The sequence below is a fragment of the Myotis nattereri genome (genome assembly GCF_964212035.1).
Source record: "Myotis nattereri genome assembly, chromosome: 11".
NCBI classification, from domain to species: domain Eukaryota; kingdom Metazoa; phylum Chordata; class Mammalia; order Chiroptera; family Vespertilionidae; genus Myotis; species Myotis nattereri.
This window is the reverse complement of record NC_138086.1, coordinates 26752932-26775103: the sequence shown is the minus strand read 5'-3', so window position 1 is coordinate 26775103 and position 22172 is coordinate 26752932. Positions and strand designations below refer to the sequence as shown.

Here is a 22172-nt window from a genome sequence, read left to right as displayed (position 1 = left end):
TTGGACCCTGGCATTACCATGCACAGGACAGCCCCCATGGCAAGGAATTAGCTGGCCCCAAATGGGACAGAGTCAGAGCTCTCATGTGAACCCCCCACATAGATTGATCCCTACATTCAGCTACCCCAAGAACCTCTAGTGTCCGATCAACTGGACATCAAAATATCCTTCTGGGAGCTCCACCTTTATATACATGACCTCAGCTCTGAACACTGCAGTTGGTTTTGGCCCTGACCCCACAGTTTCAGGAACCAGCAGAGCTACAATGTCCTAACAGCCTGATAGCCACCCTGTTGGAGGCCAATGCAAACCGCACGGCAGGTGTCTGTTCACCTGAGGAGCAGCCATTACTTCACACACCAATGTACGGGTCCCACACGTTTCCACCACACTCCCCTGCCAGGGCTGTCCCCCAGTACCCACGCCTGAGTCTGCCCTGAGTCTCCCCTGGATTCTCAGTGCCAGTGGCTGTCCCTGTGACTGACCACCCACTTTCTTCCCCTTCCAGGAGGCTTCGTGTGCGTATGTGCTGATCGTGACCGCTGTGTACTGGGTGTCTGAGGCCGTGCCTCTCGGAGCTGCAGCCCTGGTGCCTGCCTTCCTCTACCCGTTCTTTGGAGTCCTCCGATCCAGCGAGGTTAGTCTCCTTGCGGCCCAGCCCCCAGCTTGGGTCAATGCCAGGGCGGTGAAAGAGGGTTCAAGATGAAGGAAGATACACAAAGCACTTAAGGTAATGGTTTTTTCATCCTCTAGAACAGGGGTCCTCAAACTTTTTAAGCAGGGGGCCAGTTCACTGTCCCTCAGACCGTTGGCGGGCCGGACTATAGTTTAAAAAAAAAAACTATGAGCAAATTCCTATGCACACTGCACATATCTTATTTTGAAGTAAAAAAACAAAATGGGAACAAATACAATATTTGTATCTGCATGTGGCCCACGGGCCGTAGTTTGAGGACCCCTGCTCTAGAACAACCCCATAGCACTAAGCCTTTGCACATGCTGTTCTGGACCCTGAGTTCCTCTCCCTCCACCAGTGACCCTCATCAAACTGCCCATGTCATTAGCTTTGGAGGGAACGTGACTTTGCGGGAAGGAAAGAAGACGGGCAGCGAAGGGTTAGGTGTTGTTATGCTGGGGCTGCAGACAGACATGGGCGGAGTCAGAGGCAAGTTTTATTATTTGCGGTGAAAGAGCCTATGCTACTGTACGACCACGTGGCTGTGGCGACATTTAGCACAGAGAGCGGTGCAGGCCAAATACAGTCTGTCTGATTGGACATCAGACTCAGATTAGAAGACAAATGACAATAAGAGAGGGGAAGTGGGTGAGAGCTTGTTGTGAGTCAGTGAACTCTGAGCCACAGCCTCCGGCACACCCTGCACCTAGCTCATCAGCAGGAGCTCCCTGTTCCAGAAAACTCGTCTGCTTGTCACTCCCCAAACCCACTGTGTGCTTGCCCAGCCCCTTGCCATGACTCAGACCACTCTTCCTCCCTGAAAAGTTCTCTCCGATTCCTTTAACCTTTAAAATCCTACCCAGTTACCCTCTTTGGTGAAGCCTCTCCAAAGACTTTGGCTAAAAGTGTTCTCTTCCCTTGGAGCCTATCTGACGCCTTTAGCCTTTAAATGGTGCGTGAGATATACCAGCTTTCTGCAGACTTGTCCTCTCTCCACCAAGATTCCCGCCCTCTAGGATGTATGATGTCTATGGCGTGTGGGCCCTCAGTTAATGTTTCCTGATGGTGTTTCAATAGTGTACTCTCCATATGAAGGCAGGCATGTGGGTAATAGGATCGGTGTGATGCTGGGACTGTGGCTTTGGCCCTCATGTTACTCACTCAACATTCGGGAAAGTATTTTCTGAGTTTTGTATCTACCATGTGCGAGATAGGATATTGCGGGTACCCTGAGGGTGACAAAAATGAAACGCACAATTTCTGCTCTCTTCAATCTCACAGAATCTTCCCACTGTCAGCTCAATGTGTGCCTGGAAGTGGCTCATTTTAAAAACATATATTTTATTGATTTTTTACAGAGAGGGATAGAGAGTTGGAAACATCGATGAGAGAGAAACATCGATCAGCTGCCTCCTGCACACCCCCTAGTGGGGATGTGCCTGCAACCAAGGTACATGCCCTTGACCGGAATCGAACCTGGGACCCTTGAGTCCACAGGCCAACGCTCTATCCACTGAGCCAAACCAGTCAGGGCTGGAAGTGGCTCATTTTTATGGTGACTTGTTGGTCAGCAGGAATTAAGAGTTTGTTATGTGCAAAGCTTAGACTGCTTTCTGTCTACGGAACTCAGGTGCTGAAAAAAAGATATGAAATTATAGAAGTGACTCCAGACCTTAAGAGGTTTCCATTCTAGCAGAGAGGAAGTATAAACCACGTGGAAAAACATGGAAGACCCAATGCAATAACGCCTCACTTTCCAACACTGCAGAGGGTTTACATACTTCTCCATGAAGGAATGTTGTAGATAAATGAAATTTACCCAGTCAAGTGCCCAAAGTTTATGTTGATCATTTTTTGATTGAAGTCTTTCTAAACAGCTTTATAATTCCCCTGGTCTTTTAAGCAAAAGTTGTTGAACATAAATTAACTTTTTCTTTGGAGCCTACACAATTTCCACGGGAAAAAAATTTCCCAAGCAGAGGAGCCAATATGGGCTGGACGAGAGTACAGTCGAGTAACTTGAATGCTGGTTGACCAGCAGAGCCTAAAGAATCTTGAGTAATGTATTGGCAGCAGACTGGAGACAGAGCCCAAGAGAAAATATAAAAGGCATGTTATTGGATTTGCAGATGACTCAGAGATGGATGGGCTAGCTACTGTATGGTGACAGAATCAATGTTGACAGACTAAGACAATGAACTAACATGAGTTTAATAAGGATAAATGTTAACAGTGCGTGTGAAAAAGACCCTTGGCTCTGCGTTGAGTACAAACTCAGCATGAGTCATCTATCAGTGCAATGTGGCTGTCAAAATTTCTAGCGTTTACCATATGCCAGGCACTATGGGAGGTCTTTTACATGCATTCTATCATTTAATCCGCTATAAAGTGACTAATATTTTTATCTTCGCTTTACAGAGCAGGAAACTGAAGTTCAGAGAGGTTAAGTAACTTACTGGAGGCCACACAGCTAATAAATAGTAAAGCTTGAACCCAGGATTGAATGATCCCAGAACTTGCGCTCTTAACCATTGGCCAAAATGTACTGAAATCTGCTGAATTGATAGACATATGTATCCAAAGCATCAGGTTCTGGATAGGAGCTCATTCGGGGGTAGCTAGCCAAGATACCAAAAACCTAGACGTGAGTCACATGAGGAACAGAGAAAACTCAAGAGGAGCATGATTTCTGGCTTCTACAGCTCAACACACCAGGCTCACAGGTCAAAGCAGAACCTCAGAATCAAAGCACCGTAAGGGACATGCCGTTGTGTGGGAGGGAAGCCTGAGGGGGGCTGCGAGTGTAGTCCTGGTGTTCCTGTCCCTGAAAGTGTAGCCACATGACCATGCCAGGGATGCGAGAGGTGGGCTTGGTGCCTTGGGAGAGGGTTGGACTCTAAGGACGCTTTGACTTTAGGATTCTGTGGTCTTGTAGGCATCTGGCCAACACTTCCCCCTCCTGGTATACAGAGCTCAGACCTGTATTTTAGATTTGCTTTTATGTTTTGGTTTGGTTTGGTTTTGCCTCCAGCATGTGCCACTACTGTCATTGTATCTGCTTCTAAAGTTCTCTAAGGCCTTCTAACGGGACAGTACCTGTGTCAATCAAGCTAGCTAAGATTTACTGTTTATAGGAGACAGGCATCGAGGAGGGGGCAGAGGGGTCTCTGAGGCAATAAACAGCCTGGTTTGAATGCTGGGCTTGGGATAGTTGCCAGGACGCCCGGGGTCAGGAGTGACTGCTCTCTCTCCACCCCTCCCGAGTGCGCACAGACACACACACCCTCTGCCGCCTCCGTGGCCCTTCAGTGCAGGCCCCCCGCAAGTCTTGTTCAGATTCCAGCTCCTGCCAGGTCCAGAGAAGCAGGTCCGGCTGGGATAACAAAACAGCCGTAACAGCCAAGTGACGCCTGGGTCTGGTGTCATGAATCTGCTTCCCTGTGTGTTCCTGAACGTTCTGACCTGCTGGATTCCTGACCAATGCCTAGACCCCAGCGTTCTCTGTTTGTTTAAACCTGGAGCATTTGCTACACCAATCTCCACTCTGCCTTCTGGCCTCCGCTCACCATGGAAGCTGACCCTCCTGCATACAGGCCTGGGCAGATGTAGGCCGAGCACCTGGGCCCGGCCACCTGCCTAACTCCAGGCTGCCTGTCACCCACAGCCATCCGGACACAGCCCAGAGCGGAGCTCCACACCCAGGTCTTAGCAGGGACTGGAACCAGGAATATCTCATAGCTTTTGAGGCCACGCTGATGTTTCTGTGGGAAAGAAGGAGCCAGCCCTTCGCCTCTGGGCGCAGAGCCCAGCCCAGTTTCCTCCACTGGGGCAGCTCAGACAGTCCTGGAGGAACTGGGGGCTCTTTATGTTAGCGTGTCCAGCTATGCAGGAGCTGGGCCAATTTTAGGGCCAGGTCAGCACCCATCTGGGCTCTCTGCTTGAGCTTCTCTAGGGTACGGTTTGCCAAAAATGTTTTTTTAAGCAACAAAACATTTTCTTTCATCCAAATCTCAGGAGACCCAATACATACAGGGATGGAAGAGGAAGTCCCTCTCAAACTGGGGATGAGGACCCAGAGCCCAGGCTGCTAGGGCCCTTCCCGTAGGCAGTGAGTGTGATTGGAAACCCTCGGTCCTCAAATCGGGTGGCTTCGGCGGAGTTCACATACAGGTATCGAGTAGATGCAGCATCCTGCCCCTGGGAAGGGCTGAGAGCCAGACACAAAGGACTTGGCTGCTCAGCTCGGGAACCAGCTGCAGTGGTGTGGTGGGGGCTCCCTCTCTCATGGGGAACCGTCCAGGCCTCCCCTCCTGGGGTTTACAGGATTTGACTGCGGAATTGTTCAGATGAACAAAAGAAACCTCAAATAGGTCCATTGCCAGAGGCCACGCTGGCCTCCTGAGGGGCTGTGACATGCCTGCCATTTGCAGAGGCCCCCTGACAGCTGATTTGCCAAGAGAGCCGGGGCCTAAGGCCAGCAGCAGGGTGCTGAGTGGCTGAGATTCCGGGGGAACCCACCCAAAGCCACCGAATGCCCATGTCAGGTCCACACACCCTGCTGGTCCCTGCCTGCCTCGGCCAGGAGCCGGGAGAATGGCCACGCGGAAGCGGCCCGGACCCACACGGGAAGTAGGGCAGAACGGAGTGGGGATCAGTTTTGGCACTGACGAGGCTGGAGCAAGCTGAGTGACCTCTCTAAACTGCCATGTGCCCGTCTGAAAGCTGCCAGTGACAGAAAGGCCTACCCCCTGGGGCGTCATGAGGACGGCACACTATTCTGAGTGTGAGTCCGAGGTTAACAGCCACATCTCCACTCTCCTCAAACTTCTAGCCATGGATCTATAGCTCCCCTCCCCTTTTTATTTTTTAAATTTATCTTTATTGTTGAAAGTATTACAGGTGTGCCCCTTTTTTTTCCTCATTGACCCCCTCCACCCCGTATCCCCGTACCCCTCCTCCCATGCCTTCTGTGTCCATGGGTTATGCATATATGCTTATAAGTTCCCCGGTAAATCTCTCCCCACGCACCCTCCCCCGCCTTCCCTCTGAGATTCATTAGTCTGTTCCATGCTTCTATGTCTCTGGATCTATTTTGTTCATCAGTTTATTTTGTTCATTAGATTCCACATATGAGTAAGATCATGTGATACTTGTCATTCTCTAACTGGCTTATTTCACTTAATATAATAGTATCCAGGTCCCTCCATGCTGTTGCAAATGATAAGAGTTCCTTCTTTTTTATTGCTCCATGGTGTAAATGTATCATAGCTTTTTTATCCACTCATCTACTGATGGGCACTTGGGCTGTTTCCAGATCGTAGCTATTGCAAATTGCACTGCTATGAGTGTAGGGGCACATACATTCTTTCTGACTGGTGTTTTGGGTTTCTTAGGATATAGTCCTAGAAGTGGGATCACTGGGTCAAATGGGAGTTCCATATTTAATTTTTTGAGGAAACTCTATACTGCCCCCTCCCCTTTTTAAAGAACGTTAAAAATATTTTTGAAACCCTACCTAGAGAGCAATACATAATTGTGTCCACAGTGATGTTTTTAAAAGCTTGTGGCTAACAGGTGTCACTGCAGTTCACTAACGATGAACTGGTGAGTTAACGGACTACATTCAGCAGCATTTCTGTCCTTGTGCCTCTGGACCCAGCTGGGTCAGAAACCTCTGGCGATGCACTTGCCCTTAAGAAAATCTGGAGGAATTTTTGTCTTTTAGGTCCACCTTGCTCTTTATTTCACTGATTTCTCTCATTCCTTCATTTGATCATGCTGGCACCCCTGCTTCCTAACCCTCCATCTCATCTTGGAGCTTTTTCTTACTTCTTTGATGATCACAATGAACATTTATTGAGCACTTCCTACATGCCAGGCACTGTCCTAAGAGCCCGCCTGCGTGATCTTACTGAAGGCCTAAGTCACGATGGAGTAAATGAGCCACGTATCATTAATCACACTGAAAAGGTTGGAGTGACGAGCCACAAGGGTTCAGCAGTTTATCCAAGAGCATATAACTCGTCTAGACAATCAAGCAACCCCTTAAACCAAGCAGCCTGAAGTCCAGAACCCAAGCTCTAAATTGTTGTACTCTGCGCGGCCTTTTCAAAGCAGTTTCCTTGAGCCAATCCCTTCTAAAACTCAGTCCAGAAACACCTCTGCTCTCCAAATCCAGTGTCTTGGCACAGAGAAAAACCACAGAGCAGAAAAGGGCAATAAAACCACCACTGAGAATGTCACAAAGCCATGCATTCTACTCATGGGAGGGGCACTCATTTTAAAATCTCTCTTCTCTGTGCAAATAATTCTAACAAGCTTCATCATAGAGTTTCCCACTCACAGGATATTAATCTTGGAAATTAGACAGTGGGGGGAAAGAATGCTTAGTGCAAATGTGAGCACACAACGCATTTTAGGAAATGATTAACATAATCATTAAGAATCCTAGAACTTCGGTGTTTATTGTAAAAGAAATTCAGTGGGCTCGACAGCGAACAAACACCACCATTGGACGGGGTTTTAATTTATAAAAGCGAAAAGGCAGTCCTGTGCCTGGGCCCACTCAACGTGCAATGGCCTCAGGCCCGGTCAGCCCTTGTGTGGCCCACTTACTAACAGGAAGCACCGCCAGGAATCCCGGTTGTCAATGCGGTGGCCATGTGCCATTTAACCTTCACAACAGCTTTACAAAAGGAAGGAACTCACATCATCCTCGTTTTTTTCTAGATGAAAAAAAATGAAGCCCAGAGAGGTTGAGTAACTTACCCAGGGCCTCACAGCCCAGTCCTGGCTGACTGCAGAGGCCCCACTCTTGACGACTTGACTGCATTACTCCCTGATCACAAACCACACTCAGGCTCATCGCCCAAGCGCTGCGCATCACTGACTGGGGGGCAGGGAGGGCACTGGGTAGAGCTGAGGCCACCAAACAAAGTCAGAAAGCAGCACAGCGCCAGCATCAGCTTAGGCTGATCTGGGCCAGGTGCTGAGGGCCAGTGCCAGGACTTCCCTCCTTGGCACACAGAGGAAATTGAAACACTGACTCCACCACCAAGTCACCTCTAGGTATCCTGGGAAGGGGAGGGTGCAGTGAGAAAGGTCCTGGGCCCCCCAGCTCAGCAGCTGCCCACAGGCATCCCTGCCTGCTTCCACCGCCCACTAGGGGGCAGCATCTCCACCCCTGGGCCCAGCCCAGTGGCTTCCCCGCCCTTTGCAGACAGCCGCCAGCCCAGCCGCAGGGGGCCTTCTCCGCCCTCTGGGAGCATAGTGACAGGGTTAGTGAAGCCTGGGGTTGAGGACAAGAACTAGTTTAACCAGAAACAGAGGCCTCTTCCTCCAGGAAATGGTCACAGAGAGGGCAGATGCCCAGACTCCTACACAAAACTCATGAACCAGACACAAGGAAACCACGGAGACAAGAGGGAGAAGGGGGAATGGGAGCTGACTGCCTTTATTTTGACTTTTATGTTATCAAAGTGTCCCGTGCCGAGTTTAAAGCTCGAATAATACTGAAACACAATGAAAAACCAGCAGTTTCCTGCCCCACCCCTCCCCACTGCACCTCCCCCTACCCTGGGTCAATAACTTATATATTTTTAATATTTTTAATGTATCTTTATTATTGAAAGTATTAGAGGTGTCCCCTTGGGTCAGTAACTTAAATTTGCTAACTGCTTCTCCTGGTACAAAGCTCCACATTCCTCTATGTATTATGATTTTAATTATTGAGTTAGCCCCCATGATATGAGTAAGTCTCTTACGTCCCTGGATCCCCTGACATGAATATATCACAACTGTTGTTACTTCCCTAATCAATGCTTAACAGTGTGATTATGTAAATATTGTTTACTTCAAACACTATATAATGTCACGTTTCCTTTTCTGTTCAATGTTGACTCTTCCCACAACTAAAAAATGTTGTTTTCCCACTGTAAGCGGGTTCCTAAGTTAGAAGTTAAACTTTTCTGCATATCTTTCCCCCAAGGCTCTGTCTTGGTTGCATTGCTGGGAGCAATTCTCATGTGGGTGACAAATATTTATTGAGCATCTACCTTTGCATGTTATTCTACCAGGCGTAGAGAGATACAGAAAGACTAAAATTGGAAAGACTAAAATTTGATCAGGAGACAAGAGAGGTTCACATAAAAAAATATAAACGGTACGGCAGGAAGCAACAATTGGAGCACTGCCCTCAGTGCTCTGTGACACGTGGAATGAATGGTGCCTGGAGGGAACAGCCCGGAGTCAGAGCTAGAGCCCCGAGTCCTGAGGAAGGTTCCGGAGGGCACGGGCCTGACCTGGGCGTTGAAGTCTGAGCAGTGTGTACAGCAGAGATGAGAAGAATGTGCCAAGTGAGGCAGGGAATCAATGAATAGCTGGTCCGTGGACCCCAAACATGTGAAACATCTTTTCAACAGGCCTCAGTCTCAATTTCCTCATCACTAAAAAGTGGGGAGGAGTTGGTAACTGGTACTGTGGTTGTGTAAGACAAAAATTTCTATTCTTAGGAAATATTCACGGAAGTTTTGGGGGGTAAAAGGCCAAAATTAATGTAACTTACCCTCAAATTGTTCAGAACAACAACAAAAAACTATGCAGAGAGACAGATCGTCTGTGGGTATTCCTTTTACTATTATCGTTGGAACTCTTTATTATTTAGAGTAATTTAAATTGAATAAAATTTTAAGGTTTAAGGCTAGTTATAAAGGCACCTTAAGAACTCTATCCCAAGAAAATAATCACATTTATATAAGGTTAACAATTTAAGCATTTGTAGTAGGGAAAAACAACAACAACAAAAATTAAATATTCAACATAAAGAAAATGGCCAAATAAATTTTATGGTACATTATGCTGCCATTAACATAAATGTTTTCCAATAGATTTAAATCTCATAAGAAAATGATCAGGGTATGATGTAATAGAAAAAAAGAGCAGGATATAAAACTGTGCATATTGTATAAATCCAATTATGTATCAATATAGACATTACAAAATTGAAGAACATACCAAAGTATTAACAGTGGTAGGCTTCAGGGTAATTTTATCTTTAAATTTCTATATTTTTATTTGTCTGTTTGGTTTTTAATCCTCACCTGAGGATAGTTTTTCCATTGATTTCTAGAGAATTTCTAGTGGGGGAGAGAGAGAGAGAAACATAGACATGTGAAAGATACATCAATTGGTTGCCTCCCACACACACCCCTAATGGGACTGGGAAACTTGCAACCAAGGAATCGAACCTGGGACCCTTCAGTCCACAGGCCCACGCTCTAACCACTGAACAAAACCAGCCGGGGCTATATTTCTATATTTTGAAGTTTTCCATAATGAACATGTATTGATTTTCTAACAAACAAAAAAAGCTAAAGAAAAAAATGAGACTTAGGGACAAACCCAGGGTTATCTAAATAATTTTTAAGCATTAAGATAAAATTATAAGTATGGTTATTCTTTGAAATCATATTTATAATGTTTTTATATCTTTAAAAGGGTGAAGAAGAATATTGACCTTATGGGGTTATTGGCAGGTTTAATGAAATAATCTTTGTGAAGTTCTTAACATAGAGCCTGCCAAGGTAGTATGTGTATATGTATATATAAATTAAAAACAAAAAGTTTTTAAATATACATAACAGTGAGCTATTGTAATAACCCTCAACTCCCTGCTTCTTGTTTGCCTGGTTGAGGATAAGACCTGTCTGGCATGGCCAGGCTGGGGAGGGGGTGGGGGAGGGCAGGCCATGGGGGGTCGTGGAGGGGGAGGGGGCCCTGGTTGGGGCGGGGATGACCTGCTGGCCCCTGCAGGTGGCGGCCGAGTACTTCAAGAACACCACGCTGCTGCTGGTGGGCGTCATCTGCGTGGCAGCGGCCGTGGAGAAGTGGAACCTGCACAAGCGCATTGCTCTGCGCATGGTCATGATGGCCGGAGCCAAGCCGGGCATGTAAGTGGCACTGGGGGTGGTGGGCCACCGGGGCATGTCCACTTCTACCGGTGGGGATGGGGTGACCCGCAAGGCCAGGGGCTCACACCTCCCCCTCCAACGGCAGGGCCTATAACCATGGAATGGAGTGGTGAGTGTGTGACTCTAGGGTCACTTACTGTCACAGGCTAAACCAGGGGTGGGCAAACTTTTTGACTCGAGGGCCACAGTGGGTTCTTAAACTGGACCGGAGGGCCGGGACAAAAGCATGGATGGAGTGTTTGTGTGAACTAATATAAATTCAAAGTAAACATCATTACATAAAAGGGTACGGTCTCTTTTTTTTTTTTAGTTTTATTCATTTCAAACGGGCGGGATCCGGCCCGCGGGCCGTAGTTTGCCCACGGCTGGTCTAAACAATGTATCTGAGCAACCCAGCCTGTGAGGGCAGTGGGTTACAAAACAGGACGGACTAACCTAAACTGGCTCCCAACCTTTTTCGGGTGCATCAGGAAACAGGCTGGACAGGAAGTGGTGGCTTCTCCTTTGTCATTAAGGAGATGTGACGGTTTCACTGACCAGGCCAGACATGCTGTCCTGTTGCATTTGACCACATCTGCCACGCAAGGCCTGCCCTAGCAGCCTCGTCTTTTCTCTCTGCTTTAAGAGGCGGGGAGAGATTCGAGCCTTGGGAAATGTGCAGGAAAGTCAGGTTGACAGTCAGGATAACCTCACCCCTGCTCCGCTGCACAACTTTCTGGCTACATTTTACATAAACTGCCCTGACTCCTTTGGGAGTCAAACGACTCCCTTAGGGTCTAAACAAATAATTTGGGATTCGTTTTCAACATCAGTCATTAGATTTTGCTTAAAAGGATGTTCCTGTCTCCCACTTAACTGCAGCTTCATTCAGCATAACTCGCCTCCTCACTAGTAACAATCGCACGCAGCCTCCTAGGCGCACAGTGGCATTTCCTCCCACCATCCAGGGACTCTGAGGCCCTTGAAGACCTCTGTACTGTCTTCAGGGATTTGTATCCCATCGAGTTCCCACTTGTCTCTATTTACCTCAATCCCAGCAAGTTGCCACCCCCTGGGGTGCTCTGCACCCGCATATCCAGGGCAGGCAAACAAAACACCATCAGGACCTTGGCCCACCAGACACGAGTCGCGTGATACAGGTGCGGTCCCAGGTGTGCAGTCATGGTTCCATCTAGAGTAATAAGCACGGCCATCTTCATGTTGGCCTGTCGTATGGAAATGAGAACCACGTCTGCACAAACACAACTGCATGCTTTCAAAGCCGACGAGAAACAACTGGAGAGCTCTCTTTGTGTCTTCCTCCAAGGGCTGACCCTGTAAGACACAAGCTGGGAAGGTACTTCCAGTGATATGGGCTCGTCTGTGACTCCAGCCGGTTGACAGTGGGACAGGATGGCGGGACTGTAAGCTTTGTTTTGGTCACTAACGGTGGTGACTTGGCTGCAAAGCAAGGCATGTCGTGGTCCTCATAGAACTGCTGGCTCCAAGGGCAAAAATAGAATTCCTTTCCACACAAAGAACATACATCATCCCCAAGCTAATATCCACAGAGAGAGGAGCAATCAGTAAGGCCATGCCCTCTGACCCCACGACCAAAGCTATTCTTTACGTAAGGGCTTTTTTCTGGCTAAAGCTGCGCCCATGAAGCTAACCCATTCATTCATTCAACAAGTGTTTATTTACTGTTTACTGTGTGCCAAGCCCTGGGAGTACAAAGCCAATGGAATACATAAAAACCCAATTTTTTGGATAAATTCTGGCCATGGTACTCTAGGCCAACACCATCGGGTCTGTTGGAGGCCCCCCAAGAGCCCTGGGAGACGGGCAATTGGGGGTTCCCCTGCTGCTGACACTCTGCCTGCTCTCCCTGCCTTCCAGGCTGCTACTCTGCTTCATGAGCTGTACCACACTGCTCTCCATGTGGCTCTCCAACACGTCCACCACCGCCATGGTGATGCCCATCGTGGAGGCCGTCCTGCAGGAGCTGGTCAACGCCGAGGAGGACCAGCTCATGGCCAGCAACTCCAACACCGAGGAGACCGAGCCCACCAGTACAGTTTGCTGGAGTCCCTCTGCCCTTTGTCCCTCTGCCCTCCTCCTGTGATACCCAGCCCGGTGCCCTCACCTGCTGCTTCCCCTTCCCTCCCCTCCATCCCATACCAGTCCTCGCAGCTTGAAGCTTCCCTGAGACCCTCCCCCAACTGCCAAATCTTTATTCTTCCCCCACTGACAGCAGCCACCACTGTTCCTTTCTCCCCACACTCAAGGGTCAGGACAAGCCACGAGTCCCAACTTTGGGGGTGGGGGCCTTACTGCACCAGGCCCCAGCAGAAGACTTTATGCCCTATTTCCCCACTCAGCCCTGAGCCCCTGAGCCCTGCCTGTGGGGGCACGTCCAGCCTCCTCATCTCATTTCCTGCTTTCCTTTGCTACTGTAGGTCTTGGTGTAAACAATAGCCAGCCTTCTCTGGAACTCATCTTTGTCAATGAAGAGTGAGTATGACTGCCCTCCTCCCAGGCACAGCCTCTCCAGGTCCATTCTGAGGTCAGGAAAGCTGGGCCCTGAGCCCGTACAGAGCTCTTTCAGACGAACGGGCCACGCTCACTTCTTGCCAGGCCACCACCTCCTCTTGCCCTGATTTCCTCCCCACACCTGGGAGCACCCTGCCAAGATCTTGAAGGCAACTTCCTTAACCACAGGGTATTGCAGTGATCGGGGGAGAGAGAAAAAGACGACACTAAATCTGGGGTATATTGATGGTCTATGTAACTACCAAGTTGAATTCCTCTACCTTGACGTTCCTCTTAGGAGAATAATATGTTTAATCTATCAATGGGAAAATATTCACACAATAGATGTCACCAGACATTCTTAGAGAATCACAAAAATGTATAGATACGGTCTCACTGGATTGGGTCTTGTTAAATATGGCAGAGAAAAACGAGGTAGAAGGTAGGGTACTAGAGGACAGTGGTGAGAGCTGTCAAACTGTGGTCCTCAAGGTATTCTGTGATGAATATCACACTTTAAAAGCTGGATTTGTACTAGAGCTCAGGCTTGCGATTTGCTCTTTTCATAAAAAATGGAGAACTCACACTGAGTGAAACCAGCGTATGGAATGGGGTAGCCTCCCCAACATAGCACATTGGGTTCTCCCCACCCCGAGGCTTGACGATATCTCAGGCAAAACCCAGAGCTCCTCTGGTTCCCATCAGATAGGAGAACAACCTGGTTTTCAGATGTTCAGCAGTCTAGTCCAGACTCATCCAGCACCTCTCCCCATCTCCTCTCATGCTCACACCGCCCTCTTCAGCCCAGGTCTGCAGAATCAGGGGTAAAACCAAGTGGGGGAGGGAGTTAACTCTCTCTCTCCTCCCCCAATTCACTCTGCTCTCTGACTTCTCCAGGGTGCAGGAAAGAAAAGGGGCACGAAGGTCTGGGCTGGAGGCGTCCTAGGAGTGTCCCCTAGGGCTACCGCTGCATAGCCCTGGGCCTGACGGCGGTGAGGTGCTCTCAGACAACCACTCATGCTCCCTTGGTTCTGAGTTCTGGTGGCTCACTCCCCACAGCCCTTTGTTCTGGGGTGGCCTCTGCCTTTTCTGGATGGTTCCAGCCCAGCGACCTTCCATGTGTGCCCACCCCTGAAAGACAGTTGAGCCCTGAAAGCATGGGCTGGGGTCCTTCTCCTCATTCTGGCCTCTCAGGCAGCGCCCCCTTTGTTCTTTTCTAGACAAAAATATGTCCCCAAGCTCCAAAGCAAAGGCTCGAGTTGTCCCTAGAACTCTGGTGTGAGGATGCTTCTCTCAGAGCTCTAGTCTGAGGGTCCCTTGCCTGCCCTCACCCAATTTGGGAAGGAAGGAGAGGAAACCTCACCTCACTCCTGGCAGGCTAACGATTCTCTCCAAAGAACACTTCCCTCTGAACCCTATCAACTCCTTATCCTTCCCCAGAATAGTCTGGGATGAGTGATGACCACAGGACCCCAAGCCCTGCGCGTGGGTTCAGCACCTCTCACTGTCTTCACAGTGGGTGAGGTCACAGCATCCACTGTTCTCAGAACTAAGACAACCAGAAACCTCCATTTAGTGCTCGTGTACGTCAGTAATGCTGATAGTTTGGTTCTCACCTTCCTCTCAACTCAAGGCAAAGGTTGGGGACCAACAGGTTGTGCAGTTGACCAACCACGGCTGAGGAGCAGGTGCCATCAGAAACCCCCCCATCTCCTTGCTCTCATGTGCCTTTCACCAGGCGGTGTGGGCCCTCCCTCATCCCGACACCTCAGATAAGCACTCACAGGCTTCTCTTTCTTGATAGTGACCTCCAGTCAGGCAGAGACAGGCGCCTGCCCTGCGCGCCTCTTAGCAGCTGCTGCCCTCAGGGAGTTAGAGACCTCCGTCTGCCTAGTTTCCTACACTGTAAACGCAGGTAGCAACACGAGGACTAACAAAGTCCGCACCTGAGTACTCAGCAGCACCCGGCAGGCCATGTTAGCTATTATTAGGAGTGTCCGTCTCACGTCTAAGAACGGACAGCATCTCTGGAAGGTGAGGAAGCCTGAGGTGAGATGAGGCCTCCCCGAAGAGGTGGCGATGAGGGTCGGAGGCCTGAGCATGAGTGGGGGCACACCAGATGAAGGGAGATCTGTGTGCGGGAAGAGTTCCCCTCGCAGGAAGGCTGGCCCATGCTGATCTCCCCCCTGCCTTCGCTTTGTTCCAGCACCTCGACTACAGACTTCACTTCTCTGATGCAGAACAAGGTACGGCCTTGGGTTTTTCTGTGCTTTGCGACACTTGAAAGTCCCTCGAGGTAACTCAGGGTCAGAGATGCCTGACAGCTTGTCCTAGAGCCCCACGGCCTCCAGCATGTGAGAGCAGAGGGGTGCTCCCCGAGCCTGCTCCGAGCCCCAGCCCTGAGTGCTGGGCGTGGCCACAAACAGCACAGTTAGCCTTGTTTCATGGAAACCCAACAGTCAGCCACCCAGGTTTTCAAGAGCCAACGATTCATCTTTCGGATTTCTTTCAGGGGGGATTCCATTTACAAAAATCTTATTACAAATGGCCTCCTCCCCTCCCCCAAAGCCGGTTTTACATCTCTTCTCACATCAGTTCCAACTGAGGGACCTTGATCCATGCAAACTGTGGGCTCTGTTGTGGTACAATGTTTTTCATTTTGTGTTAAAGAAACATGAAGGATCCTTCATTAGCTTATGAAGTTCCAGAAAGCCAAGCCCTCCTATAAGGACAGAGCCATATTCTGCCAAATTTCAAAAGCCTCTTCAAATGGGGCTTGACACCAGGCTGGACGGAACCTGGGAGGGAGGCAGGCACAGCTGGGTGGCTTTCACTGCGTGCTCTCCCTGGACGCTGGTCTCCGGTCTCCATGGTACCGAAGCGGGGGGTGCCCTGGGATGCTAAATGGTCCTTCTCGAGGCCCGCCACATCCCCCTCCTGACAGTGTCATGGTCTCTGTCCCAACAGAACCTGAACGGTGCACCCACGATCACCAACCCCGTGAAAACAGCCAACCACCGAGACAAGCAGCACCCATCCCAGGTAATTAAATTGCACCTCCTGGCCCTGTCTGCCTTATGAAATGCCTTGAGCTCCCCAGGGGGCACTGGTCTTGAAGTTGTGAGGGCGTCAAGCTAGGGAGCTGTCCCCAGACCATCTTCCTCCACATCCCTGTCTGGCCTGCGTGTGCCATGGAGATAAAACATCTAACTCACTGCTGACTGGGCAAGACACTGTACTGTCTGAGCCCCAGCTTCTTTAAGTATAAAAGCTGAGGCCTGATCCGGATCAGAAGGTGTCCAAACTATTCCTCCAAGGTGCTTCAGGGACACTGCAAATATCTGAACATCTGGAGATTTTAAGGTAACTGTTTTTCTGTGAGAATGGGATTTTTCGGATATTATACCACTAAACTAAATACAGAAGTAAAATAGATGTTGAAGTTGTATAAAACCACAACTGCCACTTCTAATCTTTAATTCAAATGTGTGTTTATCAACATGATCACAATTATCATCCACTATCCATCATCATAAATAACTGCCACCATTTATTAAACACTTCTTATGCTAAGCATTTTCTCTGTTGTCTTGGCTCAATGAGGTAGGAATTTTGAATACCCCGCCTCCCTGTTTCAGTGAAGCAGAGAGATGAAATCATGTACCCAAGTCCAGGTCTCCCTGACCACATGCGTATACAGTCGGTTATAGAACAGACGTATGCCAATTAAATGCCACGTTTACATTTTACATATTGGAGGTCCATCTAAAATTTCATTAGAAGAAAGGATCGAGGCAAACCACTGGACTGGAGAATCTCTGAGGTCTCTTCCAGCTCTGACAATCAGTGAATCTTTCAGGAAGGTTTGGAAAAATCCAGAAGTACCTGGGCCCTCTTAGGAAGACAGGGAAGTAGTTAAGAGCTTTGAGAAATGTGGCACCGTGGCTTCTTCCTCATGATTGACCTATGAGCTGGCCTGACATTTGCACCAGGCTGCTCCTAATCTCAGGAAGACTCCTGAAGGACAGCCAGGCCTGGAGGGGGATGGCGGCACTTGCTTCTATAGTTCACACTTGAGACCAGAGGTCAGCGACCTGTGACCCTGAACAGCCATGATCTGGACCAGCAGGGCCTGAGAGGACCATGGCAAGACAAGACTGAGGCTTATATGCAAGGAGGAGGGGGAAAGTGTGGAGTAAAAACCAGTAGGCACGAAGGAGAAATGAGTGAGGAAGGAAAGGAGGAGAGAGTCACACGCTTTGACCCTCTGCCCAATGAGAGCTGGATTCCTTCTGTAATCCAAGGCTTATTTTTTAGTTGTCTCCCAATCAGGGATGTCATTCTAACTCCTTACAGATCAACCTTCTTCCATTTGCTATTCAGACACTAAGTGGAGAGCAACCAGTTTTATTGGAGTTCAAGTAACAGATAGGACATATTAATAATAACATTAACAACAACAAAAATAATAATGGCTTATCATCCATTAAGTGCCAGGGAGTGTTCTAAGTGCTTTGTATATATTACTTCATCTATTCTTCACAACGATCTAGCAGAGAAAATAGGATTTTTCCCATTTTATAGAAGAAAGTGCAATTCGGAGGGGCCGCTGAGTTGGAAAATGGTAGAACTGACATTGGGATGTGTCGCTCTGACTCCCAAGTTCGAACCCTATCCACTGCACCACGGTGCCCTGTTTTTCATGCTTTATGTGCCAGACAGCCGAGCTGGGTCGGAGATTCACTGATTTTCCTTTGGTAGGAAAAGCCACTAGTCCCGGCATCCGGCCCCAGGAACCAGGAACTGAACAGAAAGTACAAGTCCCACCACGACCAAATGATCTGCAAGTGCCTGTCTCTGAGCATATCTTACGCTGCTACCATCGGGGGCCTGACCACCATCATTGGCACCTCCACCAGCCTCATTTTCTTGGAACACTTCAACAAGTAAGTACTTCACTTAGTCAACGAATATCTACTAACCACCCATGTGTCAGGAATGTGACGAGGTGCTAAGGATACAGCAGAAAATGGGACTAGAACAGTTTCTGTAGCAAGAGGGAAAGAGATGACCAAGTCATTACAGCTGAATGTGACTGGAGAAGGGCAGGGTTGAGCCCCGCTGGGGGAGGTCACCCAGTCCCAGTGCCTCCCCGAAGAGGCGACGACAAAAAGCAGAGACCTGAAGCAGGAGTTGGAGTGGACTAGATGAAGGGAGATTTTCCAGCCAGAGCAAACAGTGTGTAGGAGGGCTCAGAGCAAGAGAGCAGAGCACGTAAAAGAAAATGAAAGAGGGCACAGGAGGCCAGGAAGGTGGGCAGGCGGGCCACAGAGGACCTCGCCAGGCCCTCTAAGGAGCTGGGACTCCATTCGAAAGGCCATGAGAACCTTGAAGAATTTTAGGCTTGGAGTGAGGTGGTGAGGTTTATAGTTTAAAAGCTCATTTTGGATTTTTTGTTTTAAAAAGAAGAGTGGATTGGAAATGAGACAGGCAGCAGGAAGACATTTGGAACGCAGCTGCAGATGCCCAGGAGAGCTGATGGTGGCCTGGTTGACAGTGCAGTGGGGAGGACAAGGTTTGGGAGGTATTCAGAGGTAGGCTTGACAGGCCTTGGTAGGATTAGAAAGAGCCTGAGAGGGAAAGGCCAGGTCTAATTGTCAGGCTCGTGGCTTCAGCAGCTGGGGGAACAGAGTCGCCCTCGACCTAAATGAGGGGAGAGAGGAGGAAATGTTGACATAGAAATGGAGATGTCCGGTTAGGAGGCACAGCTCTGAATCTCGGGAGAAATTTTGAGGCTCACGGATAGATTTGGTTCGATTTTGGCACAGACTTGCTGTGGCCTGTGCAACTGTCTCCACGGTGTGCAACCTGTGCAGTCCCAGGGCCACCATTCTCAGAAGGGCCCCACGCTGGGCTTCATGCTCTGTTGTCATCATCTGAAAATCCTTAATAGTAATTGAATGAGGGGCCCCACATTTGCATTTTGTACCGAGCCCCACAAATTAGATAGCAGTCGGTCCTGGTGGTGCGCATGTGGAAACTGAAGCCATAAGAGTGAAGGGGATTTCTCAGGAAGAACACACAGAATAAGAAGATCGGGGGCATAATTATTAAGCTCAAGCGTTCAAAGGAGACTATGAAAGGGAGAACAAAACAGTATCGCACAGGAAAGAGGAAAATCTGGTGTCATTCTACCCGAAGGAAGATGCTTCAAGGAGGAAGGAATGATCAAGCAAAATAAGGACAGAACTGTACCCATCTGATTTGGGGGCATGGAGGCTACTGGCGACCGAGGCAGGAGCAATTTGGTCAAGAGATTGGAAAAGAAGCCCAGTTTCAGTGAGGTGAAGAGTAAGAGGAGGTGAGGAGATGGGGCGTCAGCTGTGAAGAGAGGAGAGCAATGGCATAATAAAGAAAGAGTGAAGTAGGGCCAAGAAGGGGTTTTTAAGATGGGAGACTTTGAAGTGCTGACAGGAAGATCCAGATGAAAGGAAAACTAAAGGGTTGGGAGTGACGGGGTAAACAGAGTGATGTCACTAGCAAAACAAGAAGGGATGGGATCCAGAGCAGACAAGAGGAGAAACACATCTTTTTAAAAATATATATATATTTTTTATTGATTCAGAGAGGAAGGGAGAGGAAGAGAGAGATAGAAACATCAACGATGAGAAGGAATCATTGATTGGCTGCCTCCTGCACATTGGACCGAGCCCACAACCCAGGCATGTGCCCTTGACCCGTAATTGAACCTGGGACCCTTGGGTCCGCAGGCTGACGCTCTAGCCACTGAGCCAAATGAGCTAGGGTGAAACACATCTTTCATTTTAGCAGAAACAGGAAGAAAATGAGGAAGAAAAGGGGAGGGATGAAGGGAGTAGGGAGGAGAAAGGACCAATGAAAGTTTAAGACCTAATCCCCTGGATCTGAGCTTCATGAACCCCTCACACCATATTACTCTGTCCAGGCTCTGAGTTTTTGCTCTTTAATTTCTGGTTCACTTTGTGGTTGGGGCAATTAATATTCCCTTAGTCTACTTCTTGAGTGGCAAGTGGTACATTTCGTCATAACTGTGGCTTACCTGGGCAATAGGGATTCTGTGAAAGGAAGGTGGATTCCCTGGTCTGAAAGTGCCACTGCGTTCTCTTTGCATTGGTGAACAGACCACCACCAGAGTTCATTTTGGCTGTTTCAAAAACCTACGAATTAGTTGTTTTATTATCCATGAAAGTCTACTTAAAATACTGTAAAAGTCCTTTCCTGCCCTATCTGGGTGATTCTGTTAGTTGGAGTGTTGTCCTGTAGACCAAAAAGGTTGAGGGTTCGATTCCTGGTCAGGGAACATGCCTAGGATGCATGTTCAATCCCCAGCCAGGGCGTATATGGGAGGCAACCAATCCATGTTTCTCTCTCTCCCTTCCTCTCTCTCTAAAATCAAACATATCCTTGGCGAGAGTTTAAAAAAAAAAAAAAAGTCCATTCTTTTTTCTGGGCACAGGGGCAGGGCCTCGGCTTCTGTATAGAGAGGAGAGATGATGCAACAGACTTGTGCCATTAGCCCAGGGCAGTGAGTCACTGAATGATTTATGTCCTCAGGTACCCTTCTAGATCCAAAAGCCCTCTTCCCAAAGCCACTATCAGTGACCCACTCTGGCCTGTAGGGAGGGCACAAGCTGTCATAACTTCATCAAGAGTCACACAGATATTAGTAAAGGTAGGTCCATGACCAGGCCACAGTGCAAAAGAGTAGATGTCCCTGTGATGACAGAGGAGCTTAAACACGCTTACATCCTGTGCTTCTATTGCACTCTCTGTGGGGAGCCTGCTCTTGGACCTTCTCTTTTCCATGCAGGGCCCAGCATGAAAACCGGGGCAGTCTGCTCCCTCCTTAGAGGAGCTCTATGCCCAGCCCTAGCAAGAAGGCCAAGGGTACAGAAACACAGGCATTGCTAGGCTAAAGTCATGGCTCACATGTGGCCCATCCTGGTTTCCCAGGAAACACCATCTGGGCTGGGGCCTCAGCTCTGCCCCATGGTGAATGAGGAGTCCTGGGCCACCTCCCTAGCACCCTAAGACAGCAGCAGATAAAGGATTGATGAAGGATTTGGAGATTCCAAGTCTTGGTTCTCCATTGTGCACAGTTAACACCTGGAACCTCCATGAGGCTCCAGAGTCCAAAGTTCTCCAGGATCGATGCTCTGTATCCCCCAATCAAAACTCCAAAAGTATACCAGACTGCCCTCTCCATTCTCTGTCTTGAAAACCAGATGAGGAAATTTATCGGAATCTTTATGTAAATTAACAGCAAACAACTCCTGAGTGATTCTCCTGTGTGCAAAGTATATACACTTCAGTGATATCATTTTAGCTGCTTACTTCATAATTCCTGGCTGGGCTCTAAACATTTGCAAGTGCCCAATACGTGAGGTCATGTTTTACCATGTTGTTATCATTATCTCTGCTGTCTGTCTTCTTAAGGAGCACTTAGCTTATTACCCCCCAAAATGCCACAAGCAAATCCCTGGTTTCTAATCGCTGACCTGGTTCTTTCCCCTCCAGCCAGTATCCAGCCGCAGAGGTGGTCAACTTTGGCACCTGGTTCCTCTTCAGCTTCCCCATCTCCCTCATCATGCTGGTGGTCAGCTGGTTCTGGATGCACTGGCTCTTCCTGGGCTGCAAGTGAGTCCCAGGGCCCTGCCAGTGAGGCAGAGGCCCTCCTGTTCACCCAAGGTCACAGCACAGCCCTGGAGGGCCATCAAGAGGGAGCTGCTGAGGAACCACAGAGGATGCCCCTAGGAGAGCACAGTGGACCGGACAGCAAGTCGGGCATTGTCTGTCCTAGATGCTCCACCAAGTGACGAGCCCTGCACTTCACTATGAGCTCTACAACAATGTGTTCTTAATTACAACTAACTGGTTAGGGGAAATGTCATTTTAAAGAAAGTCTGAATTGAAGAGTGTTTCATGTCATTTCTTTGCTCTCAAAGCATATAGAGTAATTTCAACTAACTTCTAAAGAA

The 22172-nt window shown here is 48.7% G+C and overlaps 1 protein-coding gene across 1 annotated transcript in view; it reads left to right on the top strand.

Moving 5' to 3' along the window:
- The window catches only part of SLC13A4 (solute carrier family 13 member 4), a gene marked incomplete at its 5' end in the record, with an annotated part of 39398 nt that overhangs the window by 5495 nt on the left and 11731 nt on the right, over positions 1-22172 (top strand). The window contains 8 exons of the mRNA XM_081102409.1: positions 509-637; positions 10487-10623; positions 12523-12695; positions 13083-13137; positions 15362-15401; positions 16123-16197; positions 17917-18101; positions 21712-21831. Of these exons, the coding sequence (XP_080958535.1) occupies positions 509-637; positions 10487-10623; positions 12523-12695; positions 13083-13137; positions 15362-15401; positions 16123-16197; positions 17917-18101; positions 21712-21831 (914 nt within the window). The remainder of the gene's footprint in view (positions 1-508; positions 638-10486; positions 10624-12522; positions 12696-13082; positions 13138-15361; positions 15402-16122; positions 16198-17916; positions 18102-21711; positions 21832-22172) is intronic.